The 15734-nt window shown below is 46.3% G+C and overlaps 6 protein-coding genes across 6 annotated transcripts; 3 read left to right on the forward strand and 3 right to left on the reverse strand.

The window, feature by feature from the left end:
* Positions 1-92: 92 nt before the first annotated feature.
* On the reverse strand, positions 93-970 carry GLAREA_04273 (uncharacterized protein; the record flags this gene model as incomplete). The annotated part of the gene is made up of 3 exons (XM_008086650.1): positions 93-448; positions 534-773; positions 829-970. 3 exons carry the CDS (start codon positions 968-970, stop codon positions 93-95), a joined length of 738 nt encoding a protein of 245 aa, XP_008084841.1.
* Positions 971-3183: 2213 nt separating this feature from the next.
* GLAREA_04274 (uncharacterized protein) lies at positions 3184-4701 on the forward strand (the record flags this gene model as incomplete). Its single annotated transcript, XM_008086651.1, has 1 exon — positions 3184-4701. The coding sequence occupies one exon, from the start codon at positions 3184-3186 to the stop codon at positions 4699-4701; it is 1518 nt and encodes a 505-aa protein (XP_008084842.1).
* Positions 4702-5089: 388 nt separating this feature from the next.
* Positions 5090-6765, reverse strand: GLAREA_04275 ((Trans)glycosidase; the record flags this gene model as incomplete). The annotated part of the gene is made up of 3 exons (XM_008086652.1): positions 5090-5885; positions 5933-6563; positions 6612-6765. 3 exons carry the CDS (start codon positions 6763-6765, stop codon positions 5090-5092), a joined length of 1581 nt encoding a protein of 526 aa, XP_008084843.1.
* Positions 6766-7675: 910 nt separating this feature from the next.
* GLAREA_04276 (Cytochrome P450) lies at positions 7676-9315 on the reverse strand (the record flags this gene model as incomplete). The annotated part of the gene is made up of 4 exons (XM_008086653.1): positions 7676-7815; positions 7866-8537; positions 8619-8938; positions 8993-9315. 4 exons carry the CDS (start codon positions 9313-9315, stop codon positions 7676-7678), a joined length of 1455 nt encoding a protein of 484 aa, XP_008084844.1.
* An 814-nt stretch (positions 9316-10129) lies between these two features.
* GLAREA_04277 (ALDH-like protein) lies at positions 10130-11883 on the forward strand (the record flags this gene model as incomplete). The annotated part of the gene is made up of 4 exons (XM_008086654.1): positions 10130-10346; positions 10399-10553; positions 10608-10822; positions 10869-11883. 4 exons carry the CDS (start codon positions 10130-10132, stop codon positions 11881-11883), a joined length of 1602 nt encoding a protein of 533 aa, XP_008084845.1.
* Positions 11884-13132: 1249 nt separating this feature from the next.
* On the forward strand, positions 13133-15576 carry GLAREA_04278 (alpha/beta-Hydrolase; the record flags this gene model as incomplete). The annotated part of the gene is made up of 2 exons (XM_008086655.1): positions 13133-13597; positions 13651-15576. 2 exons carry the CDS (start codon positions 13133-13135, stop codon positions 15574-15576), a joined length of 2391 nt encoding a protein of 796 aa, XP_008084846.1.
* Between the last annotated feature and the right edge of the window lie 158 nt (positions 15577-15734).

Below are 15734 nucleotides of genomic sequence, written 5' to 3' on the forward strand. Positions count from 1 at the left end.
TATTTATTAGAACAGCCCCCTTTCACCTAATTACTTTCCTTCACAGACTCTCCCCAACATGAGTCCACGGACGGTGAAACTACCGATTCCATTCAAAGCCACATCATTAAAAAGCCCGGCAGGACCATTAAAGCAGTCATGACCCACAAGCCACTATTACTAGCCCCAAAGCTAGCACCACCGGTGAACTGCACCGGCGTAGAGGTGGGCACAGCCGAAGTTGCATTCCTTGCAGGTGTAGTGGTGCCAGTGCTAATAGGCGTTATTACTGGAGCGACACCACTCACAGCTGTTGCGGTTTGCGTGGGTGTAGGGAACGCTAGAGTTGCGCTCAAGGAGCTCAAAAGCAGAGTTGCTTGTGCGGAGTCGGTTGCTTGTACGCTGACTGTCGTGATGGTAGTTACTTGGGAGGATGTGAGGGCGGTGGAGAATTGGATGTATGTGTAGTCTGTGATTGTCAAGTCAGTTATCGCCGATTCAATTGATGAACTGATCTATCATTAAAGACAGAGTAGATAATGTACGTTACGTACAGTAGTAGTAATAATACCAAGTGATCTCATATGTGAAGTAAACATAGTTGGCAGCAAATGTCTGAGTCGACGCCGGTGGAGTTGTAATAGTTGTTGGGATGGTTGTCGGCGCTGGCGCTGCAGACCCGGTTCGTGCTGTGGTGATTGCTTGGGTTCCGTCAGGGCAAGTTTCTGGAGCTTCTACGTAGGTTATGCCATCGTCGCAGCAGATACCTCCTGGGGGAACGCAAGAGAAAAGTCCTAAGAGACTTGTTAATACATTCAATCTTTGATAATGGAATCTTGCTCAGCTTACCGGGGCAGTCAGGCACCCAGCCTGGGGTTCGACAGATTGTTTGTCGCCCTTCTAGCAGAGGTTCCCTTTTCGATAGTACTTCTCCTGCATTAACAGCCGATAGAAAGATGCCAAGAATGGCCAGGCTTTGAAGAGAAAGCATTTTGTTGCAGTTGAAGTTTTCTGGCTAAACGAATGTATAGTTGGACCAACGAGTGACTTGAAAACAGCAGTAACCTTCAATTCTACAACAAAGCAAACAGAACCAAGAGAAACGGTCCTCATTTAATAGCTGAACTTTCACGTATCCTTCCCACTAACACCCCCTGAAGTATGCATCTAATGCGGCTGAAAGTTGCAGCGACGAAAATAAGCAACCTATAAATTCCAGCAATAATAACATTAGCTTATGGTTGCACAAATCTTATTATCCTGCAGGTCCAGGGAAAACGTTTTCCTAGTTCCAAGTATTGAAGAGCGTTTCCCCTCGATCTCCACGTTTTGGCTTTCTTGTTCCTGCATGGCGCACGGGAAGGATGGAAAATGGGTGAAATATGGTCCGCGCTGACACTCGGATCTAAACCAATCGTTTGCGCCCTCCAGCGGTTTTCTCAGAGCCGCAAGCCCTGGCAATTTTGTTTGAAACGCCGCTACGTGTGGAGGAGATGGGAATTTTGTGTGTATGCAAGTTGACTGTTGTGATGCTCAGCCGCCGAATTGCTTTCCCAAACTGGAATAGTGATAATGTGCCATTGCAAAGATCTTGGCCAATTGTGAATACTTGAAATTTTTTAAGAAAAAGGACGAAGGTGAAATGCGATGCACCACCATTACATTGCAAGACTGACGGGAGAACCGTTCATTATGACATTGTTAGAGAAGCGATTTCCAACTCTCCCTCTCCAAGAGCCATATTAAATCTGTTTTGTCGAGACAATGTTGTATTTTTAACTGGATTAAGTATTGTGGCGGTTTGGGCGGAGCATGGCCGTTGTGTCCAATAAGGCGTCCGTTAGACTGGCAATCCGTCAGTGCTGGGTGGTCAATAGCAACGATTGAAAGATTCGTGGAAAAAAGCGTGCAATGGAATCGTATCTTTTCGTTGAGCTTTTTCAAAATGGATCGGAAAAACTGATGCAATGTAAACTAAATAATGGGCACTAGATTTCTACTAAATTACCAGATTTATAGAACGACTATTAGGGCTTGTAGCGGTCAAATTTTTCAATTTCTAGTTCGATGATGTGTAAAATAAAACATTGTTCGGCAAAATTCAACGGGCGTACGACTGAAACATTTCAATGGCTTCCAAGTTCAACTACGAGCGGGAGCGAATTTGGGGACCACCGATCATATTATTGAGTACATTGTTTTGAAGTTCAGGTTCTTGCATCCAGCAAAGCTCTTATACATCATCCAAGCCAAAAAGTTGGATTCACCGAGTACACTCGCTACCATATCATGAAACAATCGCTATTCGACCACACCAACAAAATCTCTCCGCCCGTATCAAAAGCCTCGGATGCGCGTCAACCTTTATACTTCCACCACTCGTGATGACAAACGCCAATCCAAACCTCAGCCACGCTGCAAGACAGCGCCAACGCCCCCCTAAGCGATCTCGCTAAGCCATAGCCCCACTCCCACTGGAAGTCGTTTCAGCGCAATTAAATTACACCTTGGAAATCCAGTGATGGATTGTTGTTGGTTTGACGAGTTGCCGTGTAGCGTTAATCCCTATTATACGATATCTTGGATTGGGTTTGCTGGTTCTAATATTTTAAAGTTAATGGATTTGATGCACTTTGCCAGTTCAAGATCCAGTGATGCTTTGACACATTATGGCATGCGGTTAACTCCCACACAATAGTAGTTAGACGAAGCCTCTGATTGTGTTTGCTGTTATTAATATTTCAGCATTGCTGGATCCGGTCCGAGTGACGACTTTAAGATCCAGTGATGGCGTTTTGTACGTTTGACGATTTATCTGATCAAAGAGACTCCTACATGATGGCAATTAGACGATGTATTTGCGGGGGACCGCCAATATTGACATGTAGGACTTGATGGATGTAAACTGTGAGGCGGACCATGGCTTCCTAATTGCTTGGTGTTCTTCCTAGGTGATCTTATGATGAAGTCGTGATGGCTCCTACTTCTTCGTGGGTAGTATATAGATCAACTGTCGGAATACGAGAGATTCTTTATCCACTTTAACACAACGATCACTTTTTACTCACTTTTCCTACCTTTATTCCATACTTTACCTTCATACTACTAGCTCTGGAAGCTGTCACACGCTTTCTCACAGGTTGAGAAGTCATCCACCTGCTTCTTAGATTTCATTTTCAAAACTCTATCATCATCTAGACCAAGATGCACTCTCACTATCTCCTCCTTCTCCTCACTCCTATCATCTCAGCAATCGCCATCCCTCAAGCCCCGTCGCCAAACCCAATTCCCTCCTCCAACACCGACACCAATGGACAAGCTAAGCCCACCCCATCCATCACCTCTCCATCTCCCTCAACTACCCCTACTGGCTCTCCCGATGGCAAATCTTATTCTGCCAATAACCCTGTTCCCATAGCAGCGCCCGAGGACAGGCCGAAGCATCAGCCAGGGAAAGACTATTGGGGAAATGATGAGGAGAGGCGTCGACCAGGTGCGATCATGCATGAAGATCCAGGGCGCAATAGGGGATGGCCAGGTATTTTCCCATGGTGGAAAAAGCCTACCAATATACGCGAAAAGATAAGAAAGCTCGCTCCGGAGTTACAGCGATTCTTAAACATGGTGTTGGATAAAAAGATGATTCGGGAGCAGCTTTTGCTGAATACGATCAACGCGTATGAAAAGATGCCAAAGCCGCCGACGAGTGCTGGTGGATCGACGACGGTGACTGGAACGGGTGGGACTTCGACGTCGACAGGAACAGGAGGTGTGACACCTAATGCTGTGCCAAGTGCAAGTCCACTACCGCCGATAAAGCCAGCTGTGAAAGAAGCGCCTGCACCTGCATCGGGAGACAAATCGGATTATGGCAATGCGGAGAAAAAGAACATGGCCAGACAGGAAATCGGGAACGATAAGAGAGACCTAAATCATCCCGACGCTTATACCCACGCCAATCATGCCCGCGACGCCAAAATCGAGGAGAATGGGAACGAGAAGAGAGATTTGAACCATCCTGACGCATATACTCACGAAAATCACGCCCGTGACACTAAAGTCGAGAAGAGCGAGCACGAGAAAAGAGACTTGAACCACCCTGACGCTTACACCCACGCAAACCACGCCCGCGACACCAAAATCGAGAAGAGCGAGACTGCGAAAAGAGACCTGAACCATCCAGACGCATACACCCACGCTAACCACGCCCGCGACGCTATGGTCGGCTCTGCCATTAGGCTCCCACCACCTGCAACTCCAGAGGGAAATTCTATGATTGAATCCAAGCTAGAGAAGAGAGATGTGAACTATCTCGACGCCGATTTCCACGCTAACCAGCGCCGTAACGCCGAGAAAGATAGTGGGGCTCCTATCGGGGGTGGAAAAGCACAAAAAGGACCGCAGGTGAAGGGAGGGAAGAGAGATGTGAACTATCTCGACGCTAATGTACATGCTGATCAGGCCCGCGACGTCAACGCTGAAATGGCAGAACGTTCAGAGCTCGGGCGACGGGAAGAAATTTCCTGTTATGCTGGCGGTAGATGCAGCGGGTTTCAGGGGAAGGCACAGATGAAATACAACATCGATAATACTCTTGGTACGAAGGAGTTAAAGCTGGACCTGGAAGACGACTCTCTGGAGGTGAAATTTGGGAAAGAGAAGAGAGATGAGATGACGGAGATGGAGGAGGATGATAGGGCTTGGGGTATGCAGCATTATTAGATTGTGAGGTAGGAAGGTTGCTAAGGAGGATGGTTTTGTATTTGTACGTTGCGTTGAATTCTTTTGTTTTGGAGTTTTGGATTTGTTAGTTGGGTATGGATAGATTGGGAGGCGGGGAATATACAGTTGATGGATTTATTTAACTTACTTGACTCTTTTCGACAATAAATCCATGATGTTGAGATGCTACCGGTCGATCCAAGGAAGAATGATGGACTCGGAAATATAGCGAGCGGTAGAACCGGCATGGTTTTTGAATCTCAGCAACATAGAGACTGTGGAGAACGTACTAGTTGGTGTCAGCAATATCAGAACGATTAGTTTTACAAATAAGTCTATAAATATTGCTTCTTCTTTCATTGCATATATCTGTAGCATAGACCACAGATCACTGAAAACTGAGTATAACCGCCTCCGAATCCAACACAGCGACTTTCACTGTCCCATCTTTGACTTTAACAATCTCACCGGTAGTGACATTATGCAGCCTTACCGGCTTTCCATTGTCAAGCTCCCAATTATAGCTCAACCCATCCCACGAGATGCCAGAGATAGCGTCACTTCCATTCGCATATAGTCTTTGAACACCAATTTTGTCCCTACAATCAGCCGGAACATTGAGCGTATACTCTCGTGAAGGTCTTTTGACCGGGTTCAACACCGAACTTGTGCCGTTGACAGTGTAATTATACTGTCTGAGATTGATGATTGCGACCCTGGAAAGTTTGTCGTTGGAGTACGCGGCATAAGCAGCTTCTGTATCCGTATCAAGTTTGATGTTCGCAATTCTAGTCTTCTCCTTCTTCAGATTACCCATCATCGCAGCGACTGCCACGTGACCATAATATGGTGGCTTAGTCCCAAGAGTGGTAATGTTTGTTTGGACAGGCTGCCAGCTTTGGTAACGGTAGTTCGTTCCCATGTGCATATGGACACGACGGATACCGACAGAAGCGCAGTAGAGATTGAAGTCGATGCCCCAGAGAGCAGCACCAAACGCGTTGGACAGACCCGGCTTGCCTTGGTTGTACAGACTGTTCGTTTCTCCAAGTATGAACGGCAGGCCGAGGTACGACAGATTCTTCTGGAGCTGTGCCTGAGCGTCCACAGACTTGGCGGTGACGGTATGGTTCATAAGAGTACCTTGAAGTGTTACACCTGGCTGTGTAGCACCTCCGATGTAGCTTTTCGTTGTTAACGCGCTGTAGAAAGAAGTGATAATGAAACTTACTTGTGCGATGAAATGATTTTAATATCCTTATCTGCATCGAGTCCGGATTGAAAGGCCTTGACAGGCTTTAGATGGTTATTCAAACCGGCGAAAGACGGGGCAAGGTACCCATATGTCGAATTCGATGTAAGACCCGGGCAGTACTTTTCCAATTGACGTTTAATGGCACGCGTCCCGTTCAGCCATTGACTGACATAAGTGGCCTCATTCCAGGATGGTGGTCGCACAGGTCCTTGAGCCGATGTAGAAAATAGATCTGGTTCATTTCCATATTCCCACCAAAGAAGCTTTTCTTTCCCGAGTGCTTTGCAAGCCAACGGAACAGTTTCAAGCAATGTCTCCCAGCCTGCCGAATTATTACCACCCAGGCCCATGTTGAATCCATGTACGAACTTGGTGTCTGGCCAGGTATTGTAGGACTCGAAATAAGATGGACCAATTGAGATTGTTGTGGGATAATCAGGAGATCTTGATGGAACAACAATCCCAGTCAGGGCAGTTTTGAGACTAGCATTATATAGATAATAGTCCTGGGTGTTTCCACCAACGCGAATATATGGCTTGGTTCCCGTAAGATTGCCCAGGTTATTTAAAAGATTGTTAGAGAAAACATTTGGTGATGAGTTATTTCCTGTGTCTCTTTAGCTACGCGTGTAGTCACCATACTAGAACAAATTACCAGCAAATTCCGGAAAGGAAGAGAACTCAATCGAATAACTGACAAAAGCTTCTGGAATAGGGTCACACGCTGCTGCTGGAGGTGATTGCGCAACCGAAATTGAAGAGGCAATGCTGCTTCCCACGAACGCCGAGATGAGACTGGCGACTGCCATTGATGAATACCGTGAAACCATCATGAGGAGTTGTCACCAAGAAAAGTGATTCGCGGTTTCAAAAGAAGAGATAGAGAAAATAGGTGTTCATTGAGATGACATATAGTGAGCCTCTCTCTGCAGATCTCTGCATGCATTCTTCCATTTCACCCGGCATGATGTACTCACCAGTAATCTTGTGCACTCGATTCGTGGGCTTATTGACACAGTAAAGTGAACAACCGGCACTAAGTACAGGATACTATGGTGCTACAAGCATATCTCGGTGCTTATACGGAGCGTATACGAGGCGGGGAAGTGAGCGTAGTGCGGGGTGCAGGCTATCAGATCACTATCCTCAAGCTCCCCCCTTCGGGGAAGGCGGGGATATTGGCCACGCCGAATGGACGACATAGGCTGTAAGTTCTGTGTCGCAAAGAGCAACTGAGCAACATTGATACTTGAAACAGGTAATTCGAATTAGGAAATAATGAAGCTCGAGATGTGTTGTAGAAGTCGTATGTTTTGCAGAGGAGAAGAAACAACGAGCAGACTTGGCATCGTGAGGACATCTGCGGGGTGTGGGGAAAGGGGTATAGAAGCTAACTCGATGTGGCCTGGAACGTAAAGCTTCTCTTAGTTAAGCTTATCATGTGATTTAAGTGAGACCAAGAAATGTAATGCTTGCCGATTACTTAGTTGTAGTATTTGCCTTCTTATCAATAAATATCGTAAATTGTGATCCAAGCAGTAGAGAAGGGGATAAGGAGTCGGCTAGATACTATGTCACACGTGACTGACCTCCTTTCCATAGCTTCGGGTCAATTCACAATTGACCGCTGTTTATTACGATCTCGTTCGCTCATTTCCACACTGGACATCAAAACCTTATGATAAAGGGAAGATACCGAAATTAAGGATTTCACCTTGCTCATTTCACCTTGACAAATTTAAGCAGCAACTTATCCCCAACCGGACCAGCAATAACCGAATCCATCTGTTCCATCCCACTACCATCTACGATTTCAGTTTCAAACTCACTATAAATCACTTTCACTACAGCTTTTAAACCTAGTCAAACTGTCAATAAATGATCAAGTACATCGGGAAGCTCTATTCACTCAAAAGTGCAAGGTTAGAACCAATACACATCCTCGTCCCGCTTCCAAAAGCCCAAAACCACTTCATCATACCCGCTCGCTGCTCGGTGCTAGCTTCCAACCATCTTTCTGGCTTCCACTCTTCCGGATCAGGGAACACAGAATCGTTTCGGTGGAGCGTGTAGCTTGATGCGCTGATTGTTGTGCGAGCTGGGATGGTGTAACCGCCGTTAATTTGGCAAGAGCTCGTTGGGTGGTGGCGGGGCCAAGGTCCTGGGTTGGGCGAGTAGAGACGAAGGGTCTCTGTTATTATGGCATCAAGAATTGGAAGGCTGTCGAGGTCTCGTGGGGATGGAAACTTCTCGTTCTGTGGCGTGGATAGATTGTTGAGTTCAGAACGGAGTTTTGTTTGCCAGAGGGGGTTGAGTGAGAGTGAGTATGTGACGTATGTTAGGACAATGGCTGTTGCGATTTGGTTTGCTATGACATGATCTAGCATCTCATCTTTGAGGAAAGTCGCCGTCGCTTCTGGATTCTCTGTTTTTCTCAGATGAGTGTGGAGTTCTGAACATACACTTGCCTTATGTGTCGCGCCTCCGTCCTGGCATATATCATTTTTGGCGTCAGCTGTTTTAAGACTCTTCTGACACATCTCATTACTCCATTGCCTTAGATTCTGTTGAGCATCATCTGCTTCTTTTGGGTCAACCCGAATGCCGAGTTTCGACAACAACGATAGAGTCTCGTAAAACTCGCCTCGTCAAAAGAAAGCACCACCGCTTCTTTCAAAATTCCTGTAGAAGGTATTGGCCTCGCTTTTGTTGTGAAGCCAATCTGTTCGAGCTTTGATGCCAAAAAGCCAACCAGTTGTAAAGTCCGTAACACAAGGTTGGAATGCTTGCATCACATCGACTGTCAACGCATCAACTGCCCACTTCGCAAGCTCGTTTCGAAAAGACTTTTGGAAGACGTCGATGACAAGAGATTTAATAACTGGCGAGTTTTGGATATATGTTTTCATATATATCGACGCCATCATGCGCTTTCTTGAGCCATGTTCTTTAGTTCGAAGCATGCACACCATGAAAGGTGCCCTTGATATTCATCAGCCTTCTAAGTTATTTTATTCATACTAGATGCCCACTTACTCTCTACCACGAAAAGCGTTCAGGAACCACTCGGTCCTCTCAAAACTACTGTTGTTGTAAACAGTTTGCACACCTTCAATCGAGTTGATGGATAACTCGTGAGGTCCAAGCCGTATGATTGGTCCTAGCCTCTTGTGGGCAGCGTGTCTAGCGTGATTTTCACATCCTCTATATTTCTGTACAAGAAGCCAGGCGCGCGAGAGCGGAGTGGTAAAATGTGCGTTGGGAACGTTTGATAAAGGGTGGAAGTAGGCTACGCAAAGTTTCTGCAGAGAATACGCAAGGAATGCGAGAATGGGAATATGGAAAATTGAGAACTCCATCCTAGAATGCAAGGGGTGGAGTTTTGGTTTCGATAATGAAAGAAGTGGTTCGGATAAGGGAAAAAAAATGGTTGTTGGATCACCAACTTCCATTTGGCTGAAGTCATCCGAATGTGGTGCAGGGTGAGGTGAGGAACCTCAACAAGGACGGCATTGCCTATTGTTATATTAGGAGACATACCTAGCGATATGTAGCCAGTAGCCCCCAATTAATTGTTATTGCGACAGTAAAATGTGTAAACCCCTTTTGAACCTTATGTTCTATTATATTTACCTCAATACCAAGAAGAAGTATCCCGAAGAATGCGATCCTGCCAACAACACCCAGGTTGGTGCTAAGCGGGGTAGAGGAAAGCATTTGTTGGAAATCCTAGTCGGAAGATATAGGAATAGGTATGGAAATATGAGAAAGCCAAATACAAAATGAAGATACTCAATCATATTACGAACTAAGTTGAGATATTCTTGCCCTCCGCCGAGTTGTTTTCTCAGTCCGGAGTATCACGTGACCATGACGTTCGAGCTTCCAGGTTCCTCGCTTCCCTCGCTTCAAAGCTTCATCGCCCCGAGGCTCCAAACAGCCCATCACCCCACTCCTCTCACTCTCCCTACGCCCACCCAGTATGCCAGTCCAATGACGATACACCAATTCGCTTCGCTCGTTTCGCTCGCCTCTTTGCTTTTGGAGTAGTAAACAAATCAGCCAATTGATTACTACGACATTCCATGGTTTCCCCTCCGGTGTTACTAGCACGGTGACGCTACAGAGCACACCAAGAACCATTTCCCCGCGGTCGAAGCATCTCTATTTATAATGGCCATTCTATTAAGAACAGCAGCTCCAGTCTCGCGAGCAGCTCTTCGAAGACGATTCCAAACATTTACCATTCCTCAAATACAATCTCGACCTGCCTCCACAATGCCTCACAGTGTGCCAAAGCTCAACGATCCGTCTTTGTTTAAGACAGACGTTGCATACGTAAATGGAGAATGGGTGAAGGCAAAGTCAGGAAAGACTTTTGAGGTCTTTGGTATGTTGCTGAGAAACGAGCCGCGCCATTAGCAGATACTAACAGCTGTTAGATCCATCATCCGGAAAACTTATTGGAACGGCTCCCGAAATGGATGCTGAAGATACCAAGAAAGCTATAGACGCGGCCGCTGCCGCATTCCCCTCCTTCCGAACGACTACCGGCCGCGAACGATCAAAGATGTTAAGAAAGTGGTACGACCTGATGGTATGGACATAGAAATCCGAGGATGTCATTACACGGAGCTGACCAGTTTCCCAGGTGGAAAACTCAGAGGATATTGCTAGACTCATAACATGGGAGAATGGAAAGCCATTGGCAGATGCAAAGGGAGAGGCAACATATGCTGCGAATTTCTTCGAGTGGTTCAGCGAAGAAGCCCCAAGAATATATGGCGATACGATTCCGGCTTCAATCCCTGGCAACAGGATTGTCACCATCAAAGAGCCAGTTGGAGTTTGTGGGCTGATTACACCGTATGATCTAAGTCAAGCTACTAGCCAACGAAGCTAACTCGCATAGATGGAACTTCCCGGCTGCTATGATTACTCGCAAAATTGGACCTGCCCTTGCAGCTGGCTGTACAGTGGTAGCCAAATCTCCAGGAGAGACTCCTTTCACATCGCTCGCCCTTGCTGAGCTTGCTCATCGTGCCGGAATCCCAAAGGGTGTTGTTAATATAGTTAGCGCGTTAAAAAATACCCTGGATGTTGGCGAGGTTCTCACCACCTCACCTATTGTCAAAAAAGTGTCGTTCACAGGATCCACTGGTGTCGGAAAGCTTCTGATGAAACAGTCATCGTCTACATTAAAGAAGCTGTCTTTCGAGCTAGGTGGAAATGCCCCATTTATCGTATTCGATGACGCAGATCTGGATACTGCTGTTGCTGGTGCAATTACGAGTAAATTCCGATCCTCTGGACAGACGTGCGTCTGTGCCAATCGACTACTGATTCAATCCGGAATTTACGATTCTTTTGCCGAGAAATTTGCTGCCAAAGTGGCAGAGTTTAAGGTGGGAGGAGGCTACGAAGAAGGTATCACTCACGGCCCCCTCATCCATGATCGAGCGATAAGCAAAGTCGACGCACACGTCCGGGATGCCGAGAAGAAGGGTGGAAAGGTAATCCAGGGTGGTCAGAAGATGCCAGAACTCGGAGAGAACTTCTTCCAGCCTACCGTTATCACTGGTATGACCACGGACATGGCGCTTTCAAGTGAAGAAACGTTCGGCCCAGTCGCTGGACTCTTCAAGTTCGACACCGAAGATGAAGTTGTAAAGATTGCGAATAATACCGAGGTTGGTCTTGCTGGCTACTTCTTCTCCCGAGATATCCAACGCATTTACCGTGTTGCGGAAGCTTTGGAAGTAGGGATGGTGGGTGTGAATACTGGGTTGATCAGTGATGCCGGCGCTCCATTTGGGGGTGTGAAAGAGAGTGGGTTTGGGAGAGAGGGTAGTAAATATGGTGTTGGTGAGTACCAGACCATTAAGATGATTACGTATGGTGGGATGGGACAGCCATTACAGAAATAGGACTTTAAGCACTACTAAGCTGTAGATTTTTTAAGAGTTCACGATTGGCTTCTAAATAATTGGCCAGATTTTGAGGGAGTGTACTTATGACAGAACTTTGGGATAGCTAAAATGGCATATACAATTAATAATTACGTGGTAGTTATACTTCAGCTTTTCGGTAGCTAATTCTAGTAGTAAAGTACTATGAGATTACTATTCCGCGCCGATGCCTTAGAACTTGTAGTATTAAAAACAGCTACAAATTAAGCCAATAACGAAATATTAAGATAATTGTGTATAATAGTCACGCGTAACTGGAGGGCTCCACCTACCCGACTATTAATAGATTAAACTTTAATATTATAATACAGAATAAACAGAACGGCGGGTGACTTAGGCAGAAAGCTCACGTGAACAACACGTGATGTGCCCGTCCCGTCCCCATTAGGGACTTTCGCCATTATTCTCACAAAAACTTTTACTTCCTTACTACTTAGCATAGACGAACAATCAACTCCCGACGAAACATTTAAGGGGAAACACCTTTCCTAGGGCCCGCCTTGTCAAGTAAGTGTCGTCTGGATTTTATACGCCGTTTCTAAACGCGCTCCAACAAAATACAGTACGGTGTCAGCACCGCCACGCCAACAATTGACACGGGATACCTAGGTAGAGCTTCCTTGACAGGCTTAGGATTCTATAACTGAAATGAGCTACTGCGGGATGGCTCGTCAGGCTGTCCATATGCATCGGCTAACAATGGAGTGGATAGCGGGGTAATACATAGGTGTACATGTGTTTCCTAAGCTCTGATTCGACAAACGAACTGCGAAGTTATGGGGAGCATCCATCAACAAGACCCGGTCGTTGGCTATTATGATAGGTAAGTCTAGGGCTGAGCCGACGCAAGTCCCTGCAAAGGTAACTTATATTTATGGCCACAAGCAACGAGCATACGCTTCGCCGCTGGAGGTGCGCATATATCTGCAATCGTAGATGAGTTTATTATGATCAAATACAGCGATTGACCAGTCGAGCAACTGCAACTGAAAGCAAAGATTGCGAGAGCGGAAACGCCTTTGCACCCATCAAATCAAACATTGCTTTGATTTGTGGCCATCGAGCTGAAGGCAAGCTAGGCAGCCCTGCATGTTACCCATCTTCTGGGAAGTGGCTTTCCAGGATAGAGCGTGGTAGATATCAAGGTTGTTTTACATGGAAATTGAGTAGGTGCTAGATGGACCGATTAAGCGCAAGTAAGTCCGTCATGGGCTGCCAGTGTGTTGGCTCCGAGGCTAATCTTGATAACTTTATTTTTACAGTCCAAACGCCCCAGAAATGGTCGCGGGACAGGCGAAAACAGAGTACCTTTGGTCGAGCCTTCTCGAGGTCCATCCCGAGCAACGGGGTTGCCGTCGACAAAAAAGGCCCACTGGGATTGAGTACATTGCATGACCCAAATGATGCTATTGCGGACTTGATATTTGTCCATGGGCTTGGGGGAGGCTCTGAAAGTACCTGGACCGAATCACACAATGGGACGTTAGATCCCACCCTCTACTGGCCGAAAAGATGGCTCCCGTACGAAGATGGCTTCAGTGACGTCCGGATACATTCTTTTGGCTATGATTCGAATTGGAAAAAGGAAAGCACCTTGAATATCCATGACTTTGCTAAGTCACTTCTCGTCGCCATTATGGACAGCCCGGCCATTATCAAAAAGAATCAAAATGTGCGTGGAACCCTCTGGCAAAATTAATATCTCTTGATGTCTGACCCTTTTAGATTCCTCTACTGTTTGCGGCGCACAGTATGGGTGGGCTAGTCATCAAGAAAGCATACATATTATCGCGATCCTCACACGAATACACCTCCATTGCCACTCGCACTAAGGCGATGCTATTTCTTGCGACGCCTCACCGCGGATCGGATTTAGGGACGACTTTTACAAAGATTCTCAGCTTATCATCTGGATCTCGGCCATTTGTGACGGACCTTCAGCGTAATTCTCAAATCACACAATCCATGAATGACGAATTTTCATCATTGTGCGAAGATCTTCAACTGTATTCATTCTATGAGACCATGCCGACAACTGTGGGACCGAGGAAGATAATGGTTGTGGAGCGAGACATGGCGACCCTAGGTTATACCAACGAGCGTACAGCGTACCTAAATGCGGATCATCGCCACGTTGTAAAGTTTCTGACTCCAGAGGATGTCAACTATAAAACAATTCGCAATGCGTTAGCAGCGGTAATTCATGGGCTTGGGCAAGACCCACTGCTGGCTGCTGATAAAAAGGTTATGACCGGCTTGCAAGATCAGTTGAACTTATACCTAAACACTTCGGAGGCTCCCGGCGATATGCTCATGACAGTAGAGTCAATGAGGTTGCCAGGGTCGTGCGAATGGATTTTGAGTAAAGCATCTTTCTTGGACTGGAGAGACTCGGCAAACCCTGCGATCTACTGGGTCAGCGCAAATCCAGGAACGGGCAAGTCCGTACTATGTGGATTTGTGATTGGGTATCTCAGGGATTCTGCCCTCGCATACTGTTATTACTTGTTTTCTCTTGCGGATAAGAATACATCTCGCATTACAGCGTGTCTCCTTTCCCTGGCGTGGCAAATATCTGTTGCTCAACCAGACATCATGGAAACAGTCATCGAAATCTGCAGCACAGACGGCGGTGTTGGCAAGTTGACAGATCATCGGACTGTGTGGAGAAAGCTATTCATCGAAGGAATCTTACGGCTCAAGCTTCAGAGATTTTATTTGGTGTTAGATGCCCTAGATGAATGCGAAGAGAGCACAGAACTGGTCGCTTATCTCTTGAAAATGACCGATGCGTGCGATGTGCGAATTTTCGTCACTCATCGACGTCGTTATGAGGCTCCAAAGAATCTGAGTGCGTTGAATGTTAAGGTCTATGCCGAAACAATAGGGCCGGATGAGACAGAACTCGACATTGCTCTGTACCTGCAAGAGAACATCCATACCCTGCCACAGTTAACCGACGAGGCACGTTTAGATATGGCGCAAAACATTCTAGAGAAGTCCGCAGGCTGCTTTCTTTGGGTTGATCTTGTATTTCAACAGTTGAGAGATTGCTTCACTGTGTCAGATACGCAGCGCGTCTTAGAGGAAACTCCGAGTGATATGGACAATCTCTACTCAACCATACTGAGGGGAATGTCAAATGCGCCTCACGGAAAAGAAGTGGCAAAATCGATTCTGAATTGGGTTGTTTGCTCGGCAAGACCTATGACAGTTGATGAACTTCATAAAGCACTAGAGGTGGACTTGAACGACACTATCCATAATGTCAGACGGGCAATCGAAACAACCTGTGGACAACTCGTACACGTAGATTTCCAGTCACAAGTACATGTCATGCACCAAACAGTGAAGGAACAGCTGCTGCACCACCACGAATCAGAATTCTCCATCATGCGTAAGAACGGCCATAAAAGATTGGCATTGGTCTGCCTCAAATATCTTTCCGACTTAGATGTAGGAGGGGCCAAACGTCGTCCAAATGGTAACAGGTCGATATCAGTCCGATCTCCTTTTCTTGCTTATGCCAGTACGCATTTGTCAAATCACATCACATTTATTGATTCCACCGATGACGAGTTTATCACTGCTCTTGCGAGTTTCTTGTCATCTCCCAAGGTGTTGCTATGGATAGAATATTTGGCGTCATAACGTGCTCTTGATCGTCTTATCCAAACTGGAAACTCTTTTGTGCACCTATTACGACGTCGGTCAAAACACAAGTCTCCTCTAGGTCGTGACGTAGCCGCAATAAACATATGGTCGTCTGATCTCATCCGGCTGGCCACAAAATTCGGCGATTCCTTGAC

The sequence above is a fragment of the Glarea lozoyensis genome, assembly GCF_000409485.1.
Source record: "Glarea lozoyensis ATCC 20868 chromosome Unknown GLAREA5, whole genome shotgun sequence".
Lineage (NCBI taxonomy): Eukaryota > Fungi > Ascomycota > Leotiomycetes > Helotiales > Helotiaceae > Glarea > Glarea lozoyensis.